The 17149-nt window shown below is 44.2% G+C and overlaps 1 protein-coding gene across 2 annotated transcripts in view; it reads right to left on the bottom strand.

The window, feature by feature from the left end:
- ELMO2 (engulfment and cell motility 2) overlaps positions 1 to 16938 on the bottom strand; it is a 39033-nt gene extending 22095 nt beyond the window's left edge. For both annotated transcript variants that reach the window (XM_037811505.1, XM_037811506.1), the window contains exons 1-6: positions 16857 to 16938; positions 5736 to 5863; positions 5391 to 5431; positions 4839 to 4911; positions 4441 to 4491; positions 245 to 426 (exon numbers count right to left, since the gene is read on the bottom strand). In XM_037811505.1, coding sequence (XP_037667433.1) covers positions 245 to 426; positions 4441 to 4491; positions 4839 to 4911; positions 5391 to 5431; positions 5736 to 5813 — 425 coding nt within the window. In that variant the 5' untranslated portion in view covers positions 5814 to 5863; positions 16857 to 16938. The remainder of the gene's footprint in view (positions 1 to 244; positions 427 to 4440; positions 4492 to 4838; positions 4912 to 5390; positions 5432 to 5735; positions 5864 to 16856) is intronic.
- Between the last annotated feature and the right edge of the window lie 211 nt (positions 16939 to 17149).

The raw sequence follows: 17149 nt of genomic DNA on the forward strand, positions 1-17149 counted from the left end.
CCTGTTCATGTACTGTTCTGTACTGTTACCTAATCTGTGAGCACTTGCATTGCTTCCCAACCAGACTACAAGATTTTGGACTACAGGAGTGAATTATATCTCTCCATGTGGATCCCAATGATTGGCACACTGCTCTGTTTCTAGGTATTCAATAAATGCCTTTTTTGACTTGATGGAAAGTGAGAACAGGATGTCCTGCGGAGTGTGAAAGCTCCCAGAACAAGCCTGTACACTGGACACTCACTGGGACAAGAGCTTGGTTCCACTCTCCACCAGCCGCGTCAGCACAACGATGCCGTCCATGTTGATGAACTCAGTAGCGAAGGTCACATCAGCAGAGAGCTTGGCCAGCTCCTTCATGGCATCCAGCCGGGTCTCCATGTTGGATGACTGGGTCCTTTCCATTAGCTGGCGTGCAGCCCGGGACTATGAGACCAGGGACAAGATACATGCCATCTGCTCCTGAGACAGGTTCCTACTCTGCAGAGAGCTCATAGGACCTTCTGTGGTCATCTAAGCCTGGGGCAGAACTAGTTTTTCATACTGCTTAGGAGTTGTTTAACAAATGTTTATTAAATCAATCAGGGAATTACTAGTGTGCCAAGACCAATGGTGACTAACTGTAGCTATTTGTATCCTTTCTCTACCACTCTGATCTATGGATTTAAAAAAGAAACTCCTACCAAGGGAATAGAAGAGAGATCTAGGACACTGATGATAGTTCCACTAATCAATGGTAAGTCACAGAGTAACAGGTATTTGTTCAATACAGGACAGTCAACCAAGCAGAGTGCAGACAACCACCTGTCAAATATGCTACAAAAGGGATTCTTGCATTGGGTGGAGAATTTAATCAGATAACTTGCGAGGTCCCTTTCAATCCTAAAATGTGTTAAGCCTAACAATTTTTTTTTTTTTTTTAAACTTTCTCTCAAAGACCATATCAACTTCCTCAAGGTGAAAGTTCTAGGAAAACTTTAAGAATATCAAGGAGCCCGAAGCAGTCAATTTTAAGAGCTTTTTGAAAACATTGAGTGGTTACAGCAAAACCTCCTCCTACCACATGAACTATTCCAAGATGTTGGCCTCCTTTCTTCAAGTTATAGCTAAAATACCTCCTCTAATGTCCATTGATCTTTCCTTTTGCTGAGCTTATTAACTTTATAGTTAGTACTTCACAACTTACTGTTTCATCATTCTCCATTTTTGTGTGTGTTAATTTACTATCCTCAGCTAGAGTGGAGGAGCCTCAAGAGCAAAAACATTCCCTTAGTCTTTATTCTTCCCCACATTGCTAAGCATGTGACTGGAGCCCAGCTCCTGTTGCTGGCCAAGAAGTCAAGGCCTGCTCATCCCTCTCCTCTTTGCCTTTCCTCTTCTGCTAGTGTAAAGAAGGCCCTTAACAGCACACTGCTCTCAATGGTACAGAAATCCTCCAATATCTCTAATCCAGAGAAAACATGCAGCATAAGAAAAGGTCACAGGATAGAACAATTTGAAGAGCATTGGGCTGCGTCACACTTAGAAACTTCTAACCCCATATATCGATTTTCCACCTGAGGCAGTATTTCTGGGTTGCTGCCTCCCTTTCCAGGGAGAGTCGTACTTCTGGGAAAGTCAACTACTCTGTGCAAGAGGTCTGCAAAATGCTTTGGCACTTCCATAAAAGCGAGTGACTTCCAGGCTGTTATACTAAATTAGCAGCACTTAGGAGAAAAAAATGAATTCTGCAAGAATATGATTCCCGGGGATGAATGTGGACCCAGCATCGTGGGACTGAGAGTATCTTCTTGACCAAAAGGGGGATGCAAAATGAGACAAAATAGTTTCAGTGGCTGAGAGATTCCAAATGGAGTCGAGAGGTCACTCTAGTGGACATTCTTATGCACTATATAGATAACACCTCTTAAGTTTTAATGTATTGGAATAGCTAGAAGTAAATATCTGAAACTACCAAACTCCAACCCAGCAGTCTGGACTCCTGAAGACAATTATATAATAATGTAGATTACAAGGGGTGACAGTGTGATTGTGAAGACCTTGTGGATCACACCCCCTTTACCTAGTGTATGGATGAGTAGAAAAATGGGGATTAAAACTAAAGGACAAATGGGGTGGGATGGGGGATGATTTGGGTGTTCTTTTTTTCACTTTTATTTTTATTCTTGTTCTGGTTCTTTCTGATGTAAGGAAAATGTTCAGAGATAGATTGTGGTGATGAACGCATAACTATCTTATCATACTGTGGACAGTGGATTGTATACCATGGATGATTGTATGGTATGCGAATGTATTTCAATAAAACTGAATTTAATAAAAAAAACAAAAAAAAACAAACAAAAAAAACAAATATCTTCCTTTAAATTGGATATTTTTCCAAAGCCTCTAATGCCTATGTCATATTGCTGTGTTAATTCCATTTTTATCTACAGTGTTACATTATAGTAAGACTGATAAATTGTATCATTAAAAAATTTGACCTAGAAAAAAAAAAATGAATTCTGCAAGATGAGAAGAGTTCAGGAGAAGAGACGGAGGCAGTGCAGGACAGGAAGAATCTTGGCCCCGGTCAAGCAGACTGTCCTTTAGCTGTCTGACAAGTGGCAAGTTATTTAACCTCTCTAAGCCTCAGTTTCCTCGTCTGCAAAATGGGGGTGTAAAGAGTACCTACAACATTGAATGTTTATAAGGAGTAAATGATATAATGTATGCAAAGTAGTTAATAAAATACAGATGTTCAGAAGCCCTTTAATCCATATTCTGGCCTAGGAAAGCCTATATTCAGGTTTTCTGGAGAAAACCCCATAACTGCAGAGTGGGTACCACTATAAATTCACAGTATCAGTGGGCACCTTGGTCATGGAACAAGGCAGGCAGTTCTCATTCCACTCTCCTCCACGGCTATTCTAAATGTTCACTACTGCTTAGAGCTTCACTTCCCCTCCCCTGAGATGAACTTGTCTCTCTACTTGCTGAAAAAACAAGTGCCACCATGCGATTAATTTTCTGGCAGCCCTTCTACAAAGTAACGAAAGCTGCACCAAATCTTGATCTTCTTCCTCAGGGGTTGAGCAGTCAGGAGGAATCCCTCCACCTGGGCTTTGGGTCCCTCCAGTCTTGAGCCAGTACAGTCCTGTTCTATTCACCACCCCTTTCTTTCCTACACTTTCAACGTTCCTGCTTTACTGGCTCCCTTATACTACTGTAAACAGACTCATGTTGCTTCCACCTTAACATATTTTGAAGGATACCTAAAGAACAGAAGTTACCAACTGGAAGGTAGGAGGAGGTGGGAAACTGGGAAGATGGGGGAGAGGTATGGGAGGGAGACCTTTCATTTTATCTTTGATTTTTTCAACATATTAATGTTTTACCTATTTTTAAAAAAAGCACATCTTTGCAACTCCACACCCCCCTCGGGTTATCACCTTCCCTATCTTCTTCCTTTTATAACCGAGCTTCTTGACACAATGCTAAGTTCAAGGTTCTCGCTTTTTCACCTTTCTTTTATTCAACCCACTACAATCTGGCTTCCACCCAACTACCCCACCAAACTCCTTCCTGAAGATCAGCAGTGATCTCCTGACCTCCAAGGTTGACAGCTTTTCTGTCTCGGTCTCCTCACCTTTCTATCCTGAAGCTCTCCCTGCCCTCTGCTCCTGGTTTTCTTTCCACCCTTCTGGTTGCTTCCTTAGTCACCTTTAAGGGCTGCTCTTGTAGAAATCAGGGAGTCACTGTGCACTCTTCCCTTTCCTTACACATCTGGTGATGAATATCACCCTATTCATCAAGTTTACCTTCTAAATATTTTTCACATCCTTCCTCTTTTCACCTCCATTGCCATTTGCCTTCATTTGGCTGTTAACATTCTTCATTAGCCTCTTAAGTGGTCTTCCTACTGCCAACCTTTCTTCTTCTAGCCCATCTTCCACATTCACTGAAGTGATCTAAAACATAAATCTAAACATAATGCATCTTTCTGCTGAAAATCCTTCAATGCCCCCCATGTTTCCTTCAGGATAAAGTTCAAACCCATGAGCAGGCCATCCAGGATCTGCTCAGAATACTTTTCATTTTCTTCTTTCTCCAGTTCATTCTTGCTTATCCTTCAGCATCTGGGCTGAGCATTCCCTTTTCCGGGAAGGCTTCCTGGAGACCCCCAGCCAAGTTAAGTGGTACCTTTACTGAGTTCCCGCAGCACCCTAAGCAACTTTCTCTCAATGTCCTTGGAAGAGGCAATGCATTGTATTCGTTTGCTTACTCTTCTCTAGGCTGTGAGTAAAGACTGACTTTTTGATCTCCATAGTTCTAGTTTCAAGAACAAAGTCTGATCCATGGCAGGTGTTCAAGTTTGTTAAATGAATGAACTCTTTTTTTTTTTTTTTTTTTGGTATATATGAAAATAAAATGAAGAACTCTTAAGGAAGGTGGACTACCTACCGGGGAAATAGCCAGCTGTAAGATTGTCCCATTCTTGATGTCACTGCGAGTCTGGGTAGCAAAGAGAAAAAAGAATAACATAAAACATGAAAATTGTGCAACCAAGTTGAAGCAATAAGAACTTTTTGTCATTCTTAAAGTAGCTAAAACTCTTTGGTCAAGCCGTTTTCTCCTGTTTTTCCTTGGCAAAGAGCTTCTAAAGTCCTCTTCATGTGCCCTTGGCTCCCAGAAAGTAAAAGCCAAGTTTTTTTCCAGTTAGTACAGGAGAACAAAGGATAGCACTTCCCAATCTGCCCAGGGAACAGCTCTTTACCCAATAAGTGGATGCTAGGTAAGATAAATAGGGTGGTTCATTTCAAAGCAAGGCCTGTATTGTACTTGCTTCTCTCTGTACCAACCTGTTCAGTGATGTAGAGCTGGGGACCATCTGCATAACGGAGGGTGTAATACTCTGGGTTTGGCAGTGACCACCTAAAAAAGAGGAAAACAGTATATCCCATTTGGCCATTCCTCTGGGCCTGTTCAGAAGCTGAAAATAAATATTTTTCAATAGAATTGTTCAGGGGGTTGGGTGGCCTGTTTGGAGTACAGGGAGAAAAAACCTAGAGCTTTAGGTTGAAATGTTGAAAAAATAACTTTTTCAGCTTTTTGTAAAGAATAGCACCACAAAAGGAGGTATGTAAATTATGGTCTTAGATACTACCAGGACTTCAAATAAGGCATTCCCAGACCTAAAGTGAAAAACAAAGATTTACAGGAGGTCTTAGGGACATCCTCATCAACTATACTTCATTCCTACAGCCATGACCCATGGAAATCCCATACCGGGGACTGGACTAACTGAAAATCCCTTGGCAGAATTCCTTTTGAGGTCTGGTAGTGCCCCTTTAATCTTCAGGTGTGCAATTAAGTAGCTGCCATACTCCAAAACAAGGGAAATTTCAACCTACCCATCACAAACTTCCTTGATGATGGATGCCAAGGGCCGTTTCTGAAAGAAAGAGAAATTCTTCACCAACAAACACATCCCACTCATGCCAAGATTCTGACAAGAGGGGCTGCCAAGCATGAACTTGGGGCCTGAGAATGGACTTCTCTGGTACCTTTTGTTGAAGAGGAAGCCTTTCCCAAGCCATGCAGACTGACGTTCCGTAGGAGGGACAGGCCCAAAGCTCAGCTTCCCTGTCACTAGTTCTTACTCTTGATGCCAGTCGTTCCCATCCACAGGGACATCCTCTGCCATTACTCCCCAGATCCCTCCCTTGACATCACTGCTTCTCATTTCAGGAGCTTACCTGGTCGATCTCAAGGAGCTGAGCATTAGCACCTGGCCACTCAATGGCCACTTTGACGATGTCTGATGGTGGTGGCATCGCTCCCAATGGACCCTACTTCACCAAGACACAAACAAAGACAGAGCCGCCTGTGGAGAAAAAATCACAAAGAAAGAAAAAGTCAGAGTTTGCCTCCGTTTTGGAGAATGTGAAGATCTTCCCAACATGACATAGAACTCCTTGGTTCGAACTTTCCTCAATCGCACCACAGCCTCTCCTTGGACTTTTGTCTCTTTAGATTAAGTCAGCAAGTAGAAATGGGACAAACCCATCTATCAGCTGCAGATCAGCCAGTAGCAGAGCTGCCACTGTGACATTTCAATTTAAGGAACTATATATTTCTGTCTTGGGACCTTAAGAGGGGTGAAACATAGGCTCTAAGACAGTGAAGAACAGACACAGCCTTTTCTTGGTTGAGTGGGTAGCTGAAGGAGCCAGTGTAGTTGTTCGGCATCATCCTAGGAAGATCCCAGTGTCAGCAGGGCCTAGCCACATGTTCTCTTGCCTCCTCCTACTCACTGCTGCCACTCCTCCTCCCTCAAAGGACAAAATCCTCTGTGTGGGATGATGCAGAGTTCAGAAAATGGGGAAGAGAACTGGGACAGGAAATGCTATTTTAGTCCCTATTGCCAAAGGCAAGGACTGTTGAGGGCTTAAGTGTAGGGAGGTGAGATACCCTTACACAAAAGCCCCTCTGTAAGAGCAGGAGTGCAAGACTTTGGAAGTACCTCCAATCCCCTCCCCTACTTGTCTCCAAAATAAAGGAAAAGAAATCATTTTGAGCAAGTCTGGAAGTTGGGCCCATGTGATCGGTATCCTAGGCAACTCTGCTAGCTTAGTGGTATTTCAAGCAGTAGCTAAAGCATTCTCTCTCTGAGGACTGATAAAGAGAAGTCACTCAACTGATAGATTATTTCAATGTATATTTACACTTGTTGCCTATAGGTCCAGGAAGGGTCTTTCTCAACGAAAAAGACCTTTCTCTTGCATCCTTCAGGTTTAATCACTCTCCCTAGCAATAATTCATGACTCACTAATGGAGACCACCTGCCTCTCCTGGCATATCCAGCATAGCTGTTGCTAAGCTGTCATTCATGCATGCTATCAACTTTTCAGCCCAAACACAGATATCAGTTCTCAGGGCGTGGTAAGTAAATCTCCCTTCCCCTATAAACCCAAGAGCTTCAGAAAGAGGGAAGCAATCAACATTTCCTGATCAGAGTGGGCTGCTTCAGAAAACAACTGCCAATATACCAGCATTTCCACAAGATGACAGTGTAAAAGTGACGGGTTTCACAGTGCTCTCACTCATTTTGTTGAATCTTCACGCAGCCTTATCGAGTAGGCAGAACAGACCACAAAACTGAAACTCAGAATTTGGTTAAGCTGCCCAAGTTCACTCAACTAGTAAGTAGTAAAAGCTGACTTTGGGCTGTGCCCATCCTCAATCCCAATGTCCTTAATTTCTGTTCGTAGTAGCTAAATCAAGCCTAAAGGGATCGACGTGAGCTGGCCTGATGGCCCTTAAAGCTTCCACAACTTCCTTAGCCCCAAGGAATTATCTGTAATTTTTATGTGCCTATACACACAACGAAACTGAAAAGAAACTGGCCCTAAGGAGGCAGTTCTCATTCCAAGGGTGGTACTTACCATGAATCACTGTATGCCCAGGGCAAATCACTTAACCTCAAAGGAATCCTTACCCTTATTAGCATATCTGCAGGAATCAGGAAGCATGACTATATAGATAATTTTTTTTTAAAGTGAAATATAATTTACATACAATAAAATGCACAGAGTGTGTGTATGTGTATATAAATCCATCTCTGTAACCACCACTCAAAACAAAATCTTGAACATTTTCATCACCCCCCAAAACTCCCTTGTACCTTTTTCCAGTCCATCCCCTACTCTCCAGCCCTCCAAGGAGCATCTATTTTCTGGCTTTTTGTGCTTCATACAAATGGAATCATACCGTGGGGTTTCTTTTTGCTCACCATAAAAAGATCAATTTATTTTTAGATCATTTGTTTTTTAGTTTAGCTGCTGTTTCTTTTTTAAATAAATAGGCAGTGTATATACAACAGAAAGAGCATTGGGCTGGGATGATTTTCGTGCTGAAGGAAGCTTAGGGGCCTAATCGTACTTCTGTCATGAAGTGCCTAGGTGATCCTGTATATGCCCCTTCTACCAAGTCTCAGTTTTCTCTACTGTAAAATGGGAATGTTGAACTAAGGAGACTTCCAAGTCTAAAAGTCCATGATTCTAAACCAGAACTTAAATCTAAATAAGGACTGCCCGTTTCAAAGTCCTCACCAAAAAAATCTGCACCCTTATTTTCATGGGGCTACTATGAAACAAAGTCTTGGGAACTCCTTTCTGGATTCTATTTTGGGAGATAAACCAAAGTTCATCATTTTATAGTTATACTTTATATTGACCATAAATGGCATTTCCTAGGCTGACTGTCTCTTTATCAAATTTAGCCTTGAAGGACTGAAGGTTGTTTCCAAAAATCTGTATTTTAAAGCATGCAGATTTGCAACCACTAGTACTACTCAACAGATCCTAACGATCAGCACCCACAGAAGTCTCCATTCTCAGTTACTCTGCCTGTAGCATATGAAAAAATGTGGCTGGTCTTGGCCCCAGTTCCTGGGGAGACAATCTCTGAATCTTTAGAATTTCCTGTGACAGGGGAGTCTTTTGTAATTCATGGTGGGCCGGGAACCATACCCGAGAGTTCACATGCTAATGACAGGACAGGGCGGGGTCAGCCACACCAGCAGCCTTAGGGAGGGAGCTGGCCCCACACCGGAGACACCAGCCCTGGGATTGGGGGTTTGGGCTTTGAGACACCTCAGCCCAACCTCCCTGACCTTTGCGGGGTGGGAGGGCTGGAGAATTGAAGCACACGGGCATCAATTCCACCAATGGAATGAAACCCCGAAATACGGTTGAGACATCTGAAGCTCTAGTGAGCTTCCCTGATGGATAATGATTTATCCGTGCTAGGAGAGGGACAATTTATGACGCCACATGGAGAAGACACAGAAGCCTGCATTTGAGACCAAAAACCTTACCCTATGAGGTCCTTTTGGCTTCTTTTTATTTGTAACCTTTTACTATAATAAAACTATATTCATAAGTGTACCACTTTCAGTGATTTCTGTAAGTCATTCTAGCATCACCCCTTCTATGGAATCCGAGGGGGTGATAGGAACCCTGAATTTATAGCCAATTGGTGAGAAGTACAAGTGGCCTACGCTCCCAAACCTGCAATTGGTACCTGAAGGATAGCCCTTAACCTGTGGAGTGTGGCCTAACTCTGAGTAGTTTAGGGTCAGAATTGAATTGAGTTCCTGCAATATTTGCAGCTGGCATCAGAAGCTGTTGGAAGTTACTGAAGTGGTAGAAGTTTCTGCAAAATCTTTGTACTGCCCTTTCCCACAAAATCCAGGCAGCTGTGTTTGTACTGTGTTGTACTGTGTTAACCCCTCCCCAACTCTGCCACAGCTGGTGACATCGGGATGAACACTGGACCTTAGCTGGACTAAACCATTTGCTCTTGAACTAAAATACACAGACTAAGGGAGGTGGATATTAATGGGCCCTGGTAGTAAGACCCTAGTCAGTGTCAGAGCAGGCACCATGGCAAGCCAAAGCTACTCACAAGCCAAAGCTATGGAGAAGCAAAAACCAAGAGTCTGGCAGAGGAAGCTAGTCTGCTGAGAGAATCCAGAAACGTGTACACATGTGGAGACCAGAAACCAATCCCACAAAATTCCAGAAAGAGTTGGAAAAAGTCACTCCCTGACGACTTTCCAGATTTCATGGCTACACTTCCCCTTAGGGTTTATAACATTCCCCTGTATCCTTTCAATAAAACTCCTTTAAATTAAGGTAGTCTGCGTTCGTATTCATAAAAAACTAAGTCAAGCCTATGATGAGATTGGCTTCAAGCTCTGAAGGAACACTAAAATGGAGGTTAGAATAGATAGCAGTATCATACATAAGTGATAAGATGATGGCACTGATAAGTCAACAATGGCTGAGTTCATGAAGAGCGGAACTCATTTAGGCAAGTATGATTTGTTTAAAACTGATCAGTTACATGGTGACTTTGTAGTAATCATCTTGTATATATAATAGTAACAATGTATAGCATATCTTCTATATACATATTACAGTTGCTACTCACAAGAACCCTGAAAAACATTCCCATTTTATAGGTAAGGAGACTGAGGATTAAGATAGATTGAGAAACTTGCCAAAAAAAGAAAGGAAGGTAGAGAGGGAAGGGGGAGGGAGGCATGAATGAATTATATACCAGAAATGGGTCTCAGGTCTAAGTCTTCTGACTCCAAAATTAGTTTCCTCCCCTCTACACAATAATTCCTTTGAGGAGGAGGATGAGGAGGATGATGATATTAACAGCTAACAATTACACAGTGCTATCTGCCAGGTACTGCTTTAAGTGCTTTTCATATATTACATATATTCAATCCACACAATATTCAATCCACGCTGCAACCCTGTGTGGTGTGTTATTATGTCCACTTAACAGATGAGACAGTGGAGTTATAGAAAGTTAAGGAGCATGCCCACTGTCACACAGCTGATAAGTGGTACAGCCAGAATTTGATCCCAGGCACTCTGGTGTTCCTCAAAAGCTCACCTGAAAACAGGTAGCCCTGAACCTGGCCCACAGCAAGTGCTCCCTGGCGATTTACGGTTTGCTAAAGCACACTGAAGATAACTATAAAAAAGAGCTCCTTACGGTAACAGATAACAGTGGCCACTGTCTACAGATGGCATTCCACACTCCTGGCAGGGTATTCAGTCCTTCATAATCTAGGCCAGACTTCCCTGGATTACCTGCCACTTCTACAACTGGGCAGGAGACAACTGTTCATTTCTTCTGTACCTCTACACATTCTCTTCCTTCCTTTGACAGTCGGAAGAGCTCCTATTGAAGCCGCAAAGTCCAGTTCATATGTCACTTCCCCTCTGCACCATCCCTAGCTTCCTCCACTTTTCCCTAGCAAAATTAAATAGCCCCATTGTGTTCTCCCAGAATTCTGTTCATATCTCTCTAGTGGGTACAGTCATGATTCTATTATATTTATATATTTACACATCTCTCTTTTTCACTAGCTCCTCTTCCAGGGCAGGAACAGCCTTTTAGTCTCATAACCTAGGACAGCACCTGGCATACAGTTAAGGTTTGGTAAGCACTTGTGTCTGCTCAAATCCAACTGTTCTGACTTCCTCAACATCTATGAATCTAGGCTGGCTCCAAATGGAAAGGCAATGGCATGAGTTGGTCAAGTTGTCTGGTGTTCCTTCCATATCTCACCACCTCGCAACTGCCCAACTACACAGTATGCCCATTGTTTAAAATTTGTTTTCACAGCCATCGTTAACAAGTGTCTCACTGGAAAATCAGATTTAGCACCTCTGAATCCAGTTAAAAGACAATTGAAAATACCCCTGTGCTTTTTTCCCCATGAAAACATCAGGAGAGGATAGAAGTAATAATGTTCTCCAAACAATATACCCAGGATAAAAGATCTCCTTAAAGGGAACCCTTCTAGCATGTATCTGCTTATCTCTTCGTTTTCATTTCAGAAGGGAAGTGGAAATTAGGTCGACGCAATTCAATAACATTGCAAAATTCTCAGGGTTATAAATAGCCTCTTGCTCCACCACTCAACTACTGTAGGGTTCAACAGAAAATAGCCAAGGTAAGGGAGCCATAGTTCCACAACCAGGCCCAGGGGGCAAAGAAGTCATTTGCCCCTTCTGGATCAAAGTACTCTTTACTCCTCACCCTCCCACACCCTTTAAAGCAGATACAAAGATGATCTAGAAAACTCAAAATGCAACAAAACAGGAGAGGCCCATAGTGATCTGAAGATAATTCTATTATAAAGCATGAGAATGAAAGCCTAGGTTTTCAAAGCAAAGCTCGGAAAACGAGAAAAATAGGAATGTTGGTTATCTCCAATGGAGTACTCTCTAAGTGGCTTCTGGAAGGTTTGCTTATAAAATCAGCAGCCCTACAAAAGGTTCTATGGAGCTCTATCAATCACCCACGTAGTGGCTGCTTCGTGGGACTGGATTCTAACAGCAGGGCTGGGGAGCTCCTCTTAAGAAAGGAAGTGAAAGACGATCACTTCCCATTAGTAAGGAATTCAGACTGGAGAATGCCAAAGGTTTTTAGCTCCCCTCCCTCCCTCCATTCCTTTAAGGATAGGATTGATATGTGCTTTTTGTCCTGTTCTTTTGCTTTTGATTTGGTGGAGAGGCATGGATAAGCTGGGTTTAGAAGTTTCCTGCAAAAGAATGCGTACCCCATCCCCCGGAAGGCAACTAACTGGAGGTCACAAGCTCTTTTTAATCAAGAACACAATCTCAATGGTTCAGCTTTCCCCCTCTGAAATCTTCTCCTCTGAGTAGTGACTCAACTTCCCCTACTTCAGGTCATAGGGGAGGCTCGGAGGTATAAGGGGGTGATTCGGTTAGCAGAGATTCAGGATCTAACAGTAATTGCCAGAAACGCTGGGAAGGACCATTTACCAACAGCACCAGCTGAGGTTTCTCTTTTTTGTTGTTGAAATGTATTGACACAGGGACTCACCCAAACATGCGGTTAAAAATCACAAAGTTGATTAGACAGAAGTGCAGTGAGGAAGGGTGTGGGGACAGGGTGACTGTTGGGCTTCTTCCCTCTAACACTTACCTAAGAACTGCTTGGTCTCTGATGCTGCTTAGAAACCTTTTACAGCTCTCCTACACTTACAGAATAACATCTAAACTCTGAAGGTCCACCCTGGCTTTCAGGCTCACCCCTGCTGTTTCCCCCCTTGCAGACCCTATTTGTTGTGCCAGACCACCTTGTTCCTTCAAACATCAAAGGTCTGTACCTTTGCTTGTGCTGTTACTCCCTCCACTTTGTCCAGCTGGCAAACTCCTACTTGTCCCTCAAGGCTCAGCCCAGACAACCTTCTCCGTGGCTTTCCCATTCCTCTCACCACAGGCAAAATCAATTGGACCCTCACCTGTGCTTCCAGTCTTTTATCCAAATCTGCACATCCCACTGATTTATAATTCTCTATTCTCAGTCTCTTCTCTTGCTACTCAAAGAGTGATCTGCACACCAGCAGCATTGGCATCACCTGGAGTCTATAATAATGCAGCTCCATTCCAGACTGACTGAATCAGAATCTGCCTTTAAACAACTTCCTCAGGTGGTTCACACCCATGTTCAAGTCTGAGATGTCAGCTCTAGACCAGTGGTTCTCAACTCTGGTTGTGCATCATATGTCAGTGCCCACCCCAGTGACTCTAATCCACAACCAGGGACTGAGAACCACAGCTCCAGGACCATGAGCAACCTAAGAGCAGAGACTCACCGAGCCTGCATCTACTCCCCCACCTACTCTTCTGTGTGGCACAGTACTCAGAATTCCACAGCCAAAATCCCACCAGCGGGCACCCAAGAGAATAAAAACACTACTGACCAAATATATGCAATTGCCTAAAACTTTGCAAATCCCTAACTACAATCACAGAAGAGATGGAATTAGAAGAGGTCAGTGTTTACAAACCATTGCTTCAACTTTTGGGAACAGAGCAAACAGAAACTGAGATGGAAAATACAGATGAACTAGAGGAAATGGTAGTCTGGTTGCATACGGAGAGGGAACTTGTGTAGGAAGAAAAGAGCCCAGGGTAGTGAATGAAGTCTCAGGCTGTGGGCCTGACTCTTTAGTAGCCCCCATAACAGCAGAGTACTGTTTTCAGCATAAAATTCAATCCAGGCCCTTTCATTTTATAAATAAGGGAACTGAGGTCCCAAGAAGCTGGCAAGGCCAGTTAGAGATAAAGCTAGGCCTCCAACTCCTGGTTCAATCCTCCCCACTGCAGCACAGGAGACCTGACTTCCCAGCTCTTCCACAATCACACGTGAACTAGGACCAGCCATTCTAGGGTTGAGGTTCCTGATCTACCTGGAGGGGGTGGACTAGATGCTGTTGAGGTCTCCTCCAACCTTGACCATCCAGCAAGGCAGCCAACAGTCAGGAGCTTGCATTCTGGGACAAGTCAGACCTGGATTTGGATCCCAGTTCTAACAATTTCCTTATCTGTAAAATGGGGATTAGAATCAATCCTACCCCATAAAGTTGTTGTGAAGATTAAATGGGATAATACATTAAAAGCACTTAAGCATAATACCTAACACAGAGTAAGCAGAATTCCAACTGGGTGAACTTGAAGAAGTTGCAAAAACACAGTAACCATGTTTCCCCAACTTAAGAAAAACCCTACCTGCCAGGTTGAAGCACACTGATGACAGAATGAGGGAGCATTTTGCAATTGAGGAGGAAAATCAATTTAAAAGGCAAAGTATTGCTTTGGGTGTTGTTCTAGTATTATTATTTCCTAGCTGAAGAACGTTAGAGTTTTAGGGTCAGGTACAGAGCAGTGGCCAGTTCAAATCTTTTTGCTCAACAAATCTTTTCTAGTGACTCAAAATTAAACCAGCATGCCTAATGGGGTTATAAATTCCCTTTAAGCAACCAGACAGGTAAGTAAATAAGCCAAATAGCCTCCATGTAGGGACTGTGTTAAGTGCAAAGTACCCACCCTGCCTAAAGGAGTTCAAATTCAACATTTTTAAACATGTCATTTAGCTTGGCCAAGCCAGCCATTTTGCAACCTCTGGCACACCACTGATTCTGGCTCTTCAGCACACCATATGGTGTCATGTACATCATCTAATCATATTATGTGTTCCAGTCTTGTCTTTTCAAGTACACTGTAAGTCTTAGTGGAAGGCTGTGACTTACACTCCCACATCACCCCAACAGACCTAGAACAGTGCTAGCTTTACAACAGATACACAGTGAGCAATTGCTGAACTGAACAACCAGACTGAAAACTCAGGTTTAGTGTTCCCAGTGCCTCTGAAATGCTCTAGGCTGTGTAAGTTTTTCTACCCAGATCCTGGAACAGTCTCAGGCTCAATCAACACACTCCAGGCTGAGTTGGTGCAGGTTGGGCTCAGGGATGGTGACTGGGTCAAAGAAGGATCTGCTATGTGGATTTTTCTTCAACTGCATCAAATATGCTTGTTCCTGAGCCACTGAGGCAGGTGGTACTGATTCATCCAGTCACATTATCTCTGTGCAGAATAAACTAGAATATGCTGTACACTGGTATCTTTGTTTTCAAGGAGTTTCCTCCCCACTTCTTGCATTCCCAAACTTCCTTGGCACCTCCTACAGACAACTTGGGGTACAGAAAGACCAAGCACTGGAGATAAACAGAAGGGGTTCCTAATCCTTCTTCCTCCATTCATAAACTCTAGGATGACCCCTGGCAGGTAACATAACATTTAGGAGCTTTATTATTTTTATCAGTAAAATGCAGGTAACAATAGTAATCTCAAAGGACTCTAGAGGGGAATAAACATGATAAGGAACATAAAGTGTCTAGTACTGCACAGTACAATAGGGCAGCCTCTAGCATATGTGGCTATCAAGCACCTGAAATGTGGCTAGCATGAATTGGGATGGGCTGTTTAAGTGTAAAATACACACTGGGTTACAAATAATACCAAAAAAAAAAAAAAAAAAAAAAAAAAGTAAAATATCCCATTATGATGTTTTTGTATTGATTTCATGTTGAAATAATATTTTGAAATATATTGGGTTAAATGAATTCTTAAAATTAATTCCACCTGTTTCTTTTCACTTTTTTTTAACGTGGCTTGTGTTATATTTCTATTGGACAGCATCGTTCCAGCATAAAGCCAGACACACACACACAGTTTTCTAAACACTGTTTTCCCTTCCCCTATGGGTAGCACATCAGGGACCACAATTCCCAGCCCCTTTCTCCTGCCAAATCCAAGTCCTCCATTCATTTATAAATATTTACAGTGAGTGCTGGCCCTTGGGAAATGCTGGAGATACAACAATGAGCAAAACCAGGCACCACCCTCTTCTTTATGGGCCTTATCTAGGGGGGACACACAGATGTTAAAACTTTCATAAATAAAAGTAAAACTGCTCCGTGCAAGTGTTGTGAGAAGTACACAAGGTGATGAAAGGGGAGTTTGGTCAGGGGGTTGGGAACAAGGGATGACTCCCCTGAGGAAAAGCTGAATCCTAGATCTGAAGCATGGAGTTTACTAGTCTAAGCTGGGCAGGAAAAACAGCCTAAGGAGAAGCAACACTGAGCTTAAAGACCCTGAGGAGTTAGGCAATAGCTTGGTATATTGAAGGGATGGAAAGAAGGCCAGGGTGGGTAGAGTACTGAGCAAGAGGGAACAGTAGATCGAGACTTGGGAGAGATCAGCACAGACCAGATCCCCAGGGCCGGGGCGAAGATCTGAAGTTGACCCTGCAAGGAGTGGGAAGCAGGCCAGCTGAAGCAGCCAAGTGTCCGGATATGAGCTGCATTTTGAAAAGGTCCCTCTGGCCACGGTGCCAGGAGGGACAGGAGAACAGCTCGAGTGCGGTGGGTTTGGAAAGTAGATGGATTCGGGGACTGACTGCTAAGCAGGCAGGATGCTGGTGGCCGGGTAATGGACAGTGGGGGTGGGAGGCCAGTGGCGAGGAGGACTCCGAGTTTCGGACATGTGCCACCCGACCCCGCACACTCTGCGGGCTGCTTTCAAACCCTCTCCCCTCCTCCACCTCCCCCCACCTTCTCATCGCTCCCTTGGTTCTTTCCTCCCACCCCCCTCCTCCCTCCGACCTCTGCCCAACCCAACCCCCGCTCCTCAAGGCCTGGGCCGTCTTCCTCTCCACCCAATGTCCCTTCCCTTTCGAGGACCCGTCTACCTCCCGCTCCGAGGACCCAGCTTGAGCCGCGACCCCTCGAGGGCCTGTCTGTCGAACCGGCGCGGTCCAGCCCAGGCCCGCCCTCTCCAACTCCTCAGTCCCCAAGGTAGAAGCAGGCCCCGATCCCTTGCCCCGCTCCAGGCCCAGCCTCTTTCTCTCCATCCCTCGGGCCCAGACCCTCTCTGCATCCCGCCGCGCCCCGGCCCCCGCCGCGCCCCTCACTTACCAGAGGGCCGACCAAGGCCCAGCTCCCGCGCCCAGGTCTCCCCGCCGCGGCTCCTCCAGCCTCCGCCTGCCCCGCCTTTCAGGGGCCCCGCCCCAAGCAGGCGGTTCCAGGTTCCTATTGCTCTGTTACGCCGTCACGCTGAACTCTCTCCTTTCAATTGGCTTGCTTGTCTGTCACTCAAGAAAGGGTGGGCCCAGCAACCCGGGGACTCCCCGGTAGTCCCCGCCCCTCTAGTGGAGGACTTTTAAAGAAACAGGATGCCTTTTCCTCGGTGGGGTCTGGAAGAACGGGAT

This window comes from Choloepus didactylus, chromosome 19 (assembly GCF_015220235.1).
Source record: "Choloepus didactylus isolate mChoDid1 chromosome 19, mChoDid1.pri, whole genome shotgun sequence".
Classification (NCBI taxonomy): domain Eukaryota; kingdom Metazoa; phylum Chordata; class Mammalia; order Pilosa; family Megalonychidae; genus Choloepus; species Choloepus didactylus.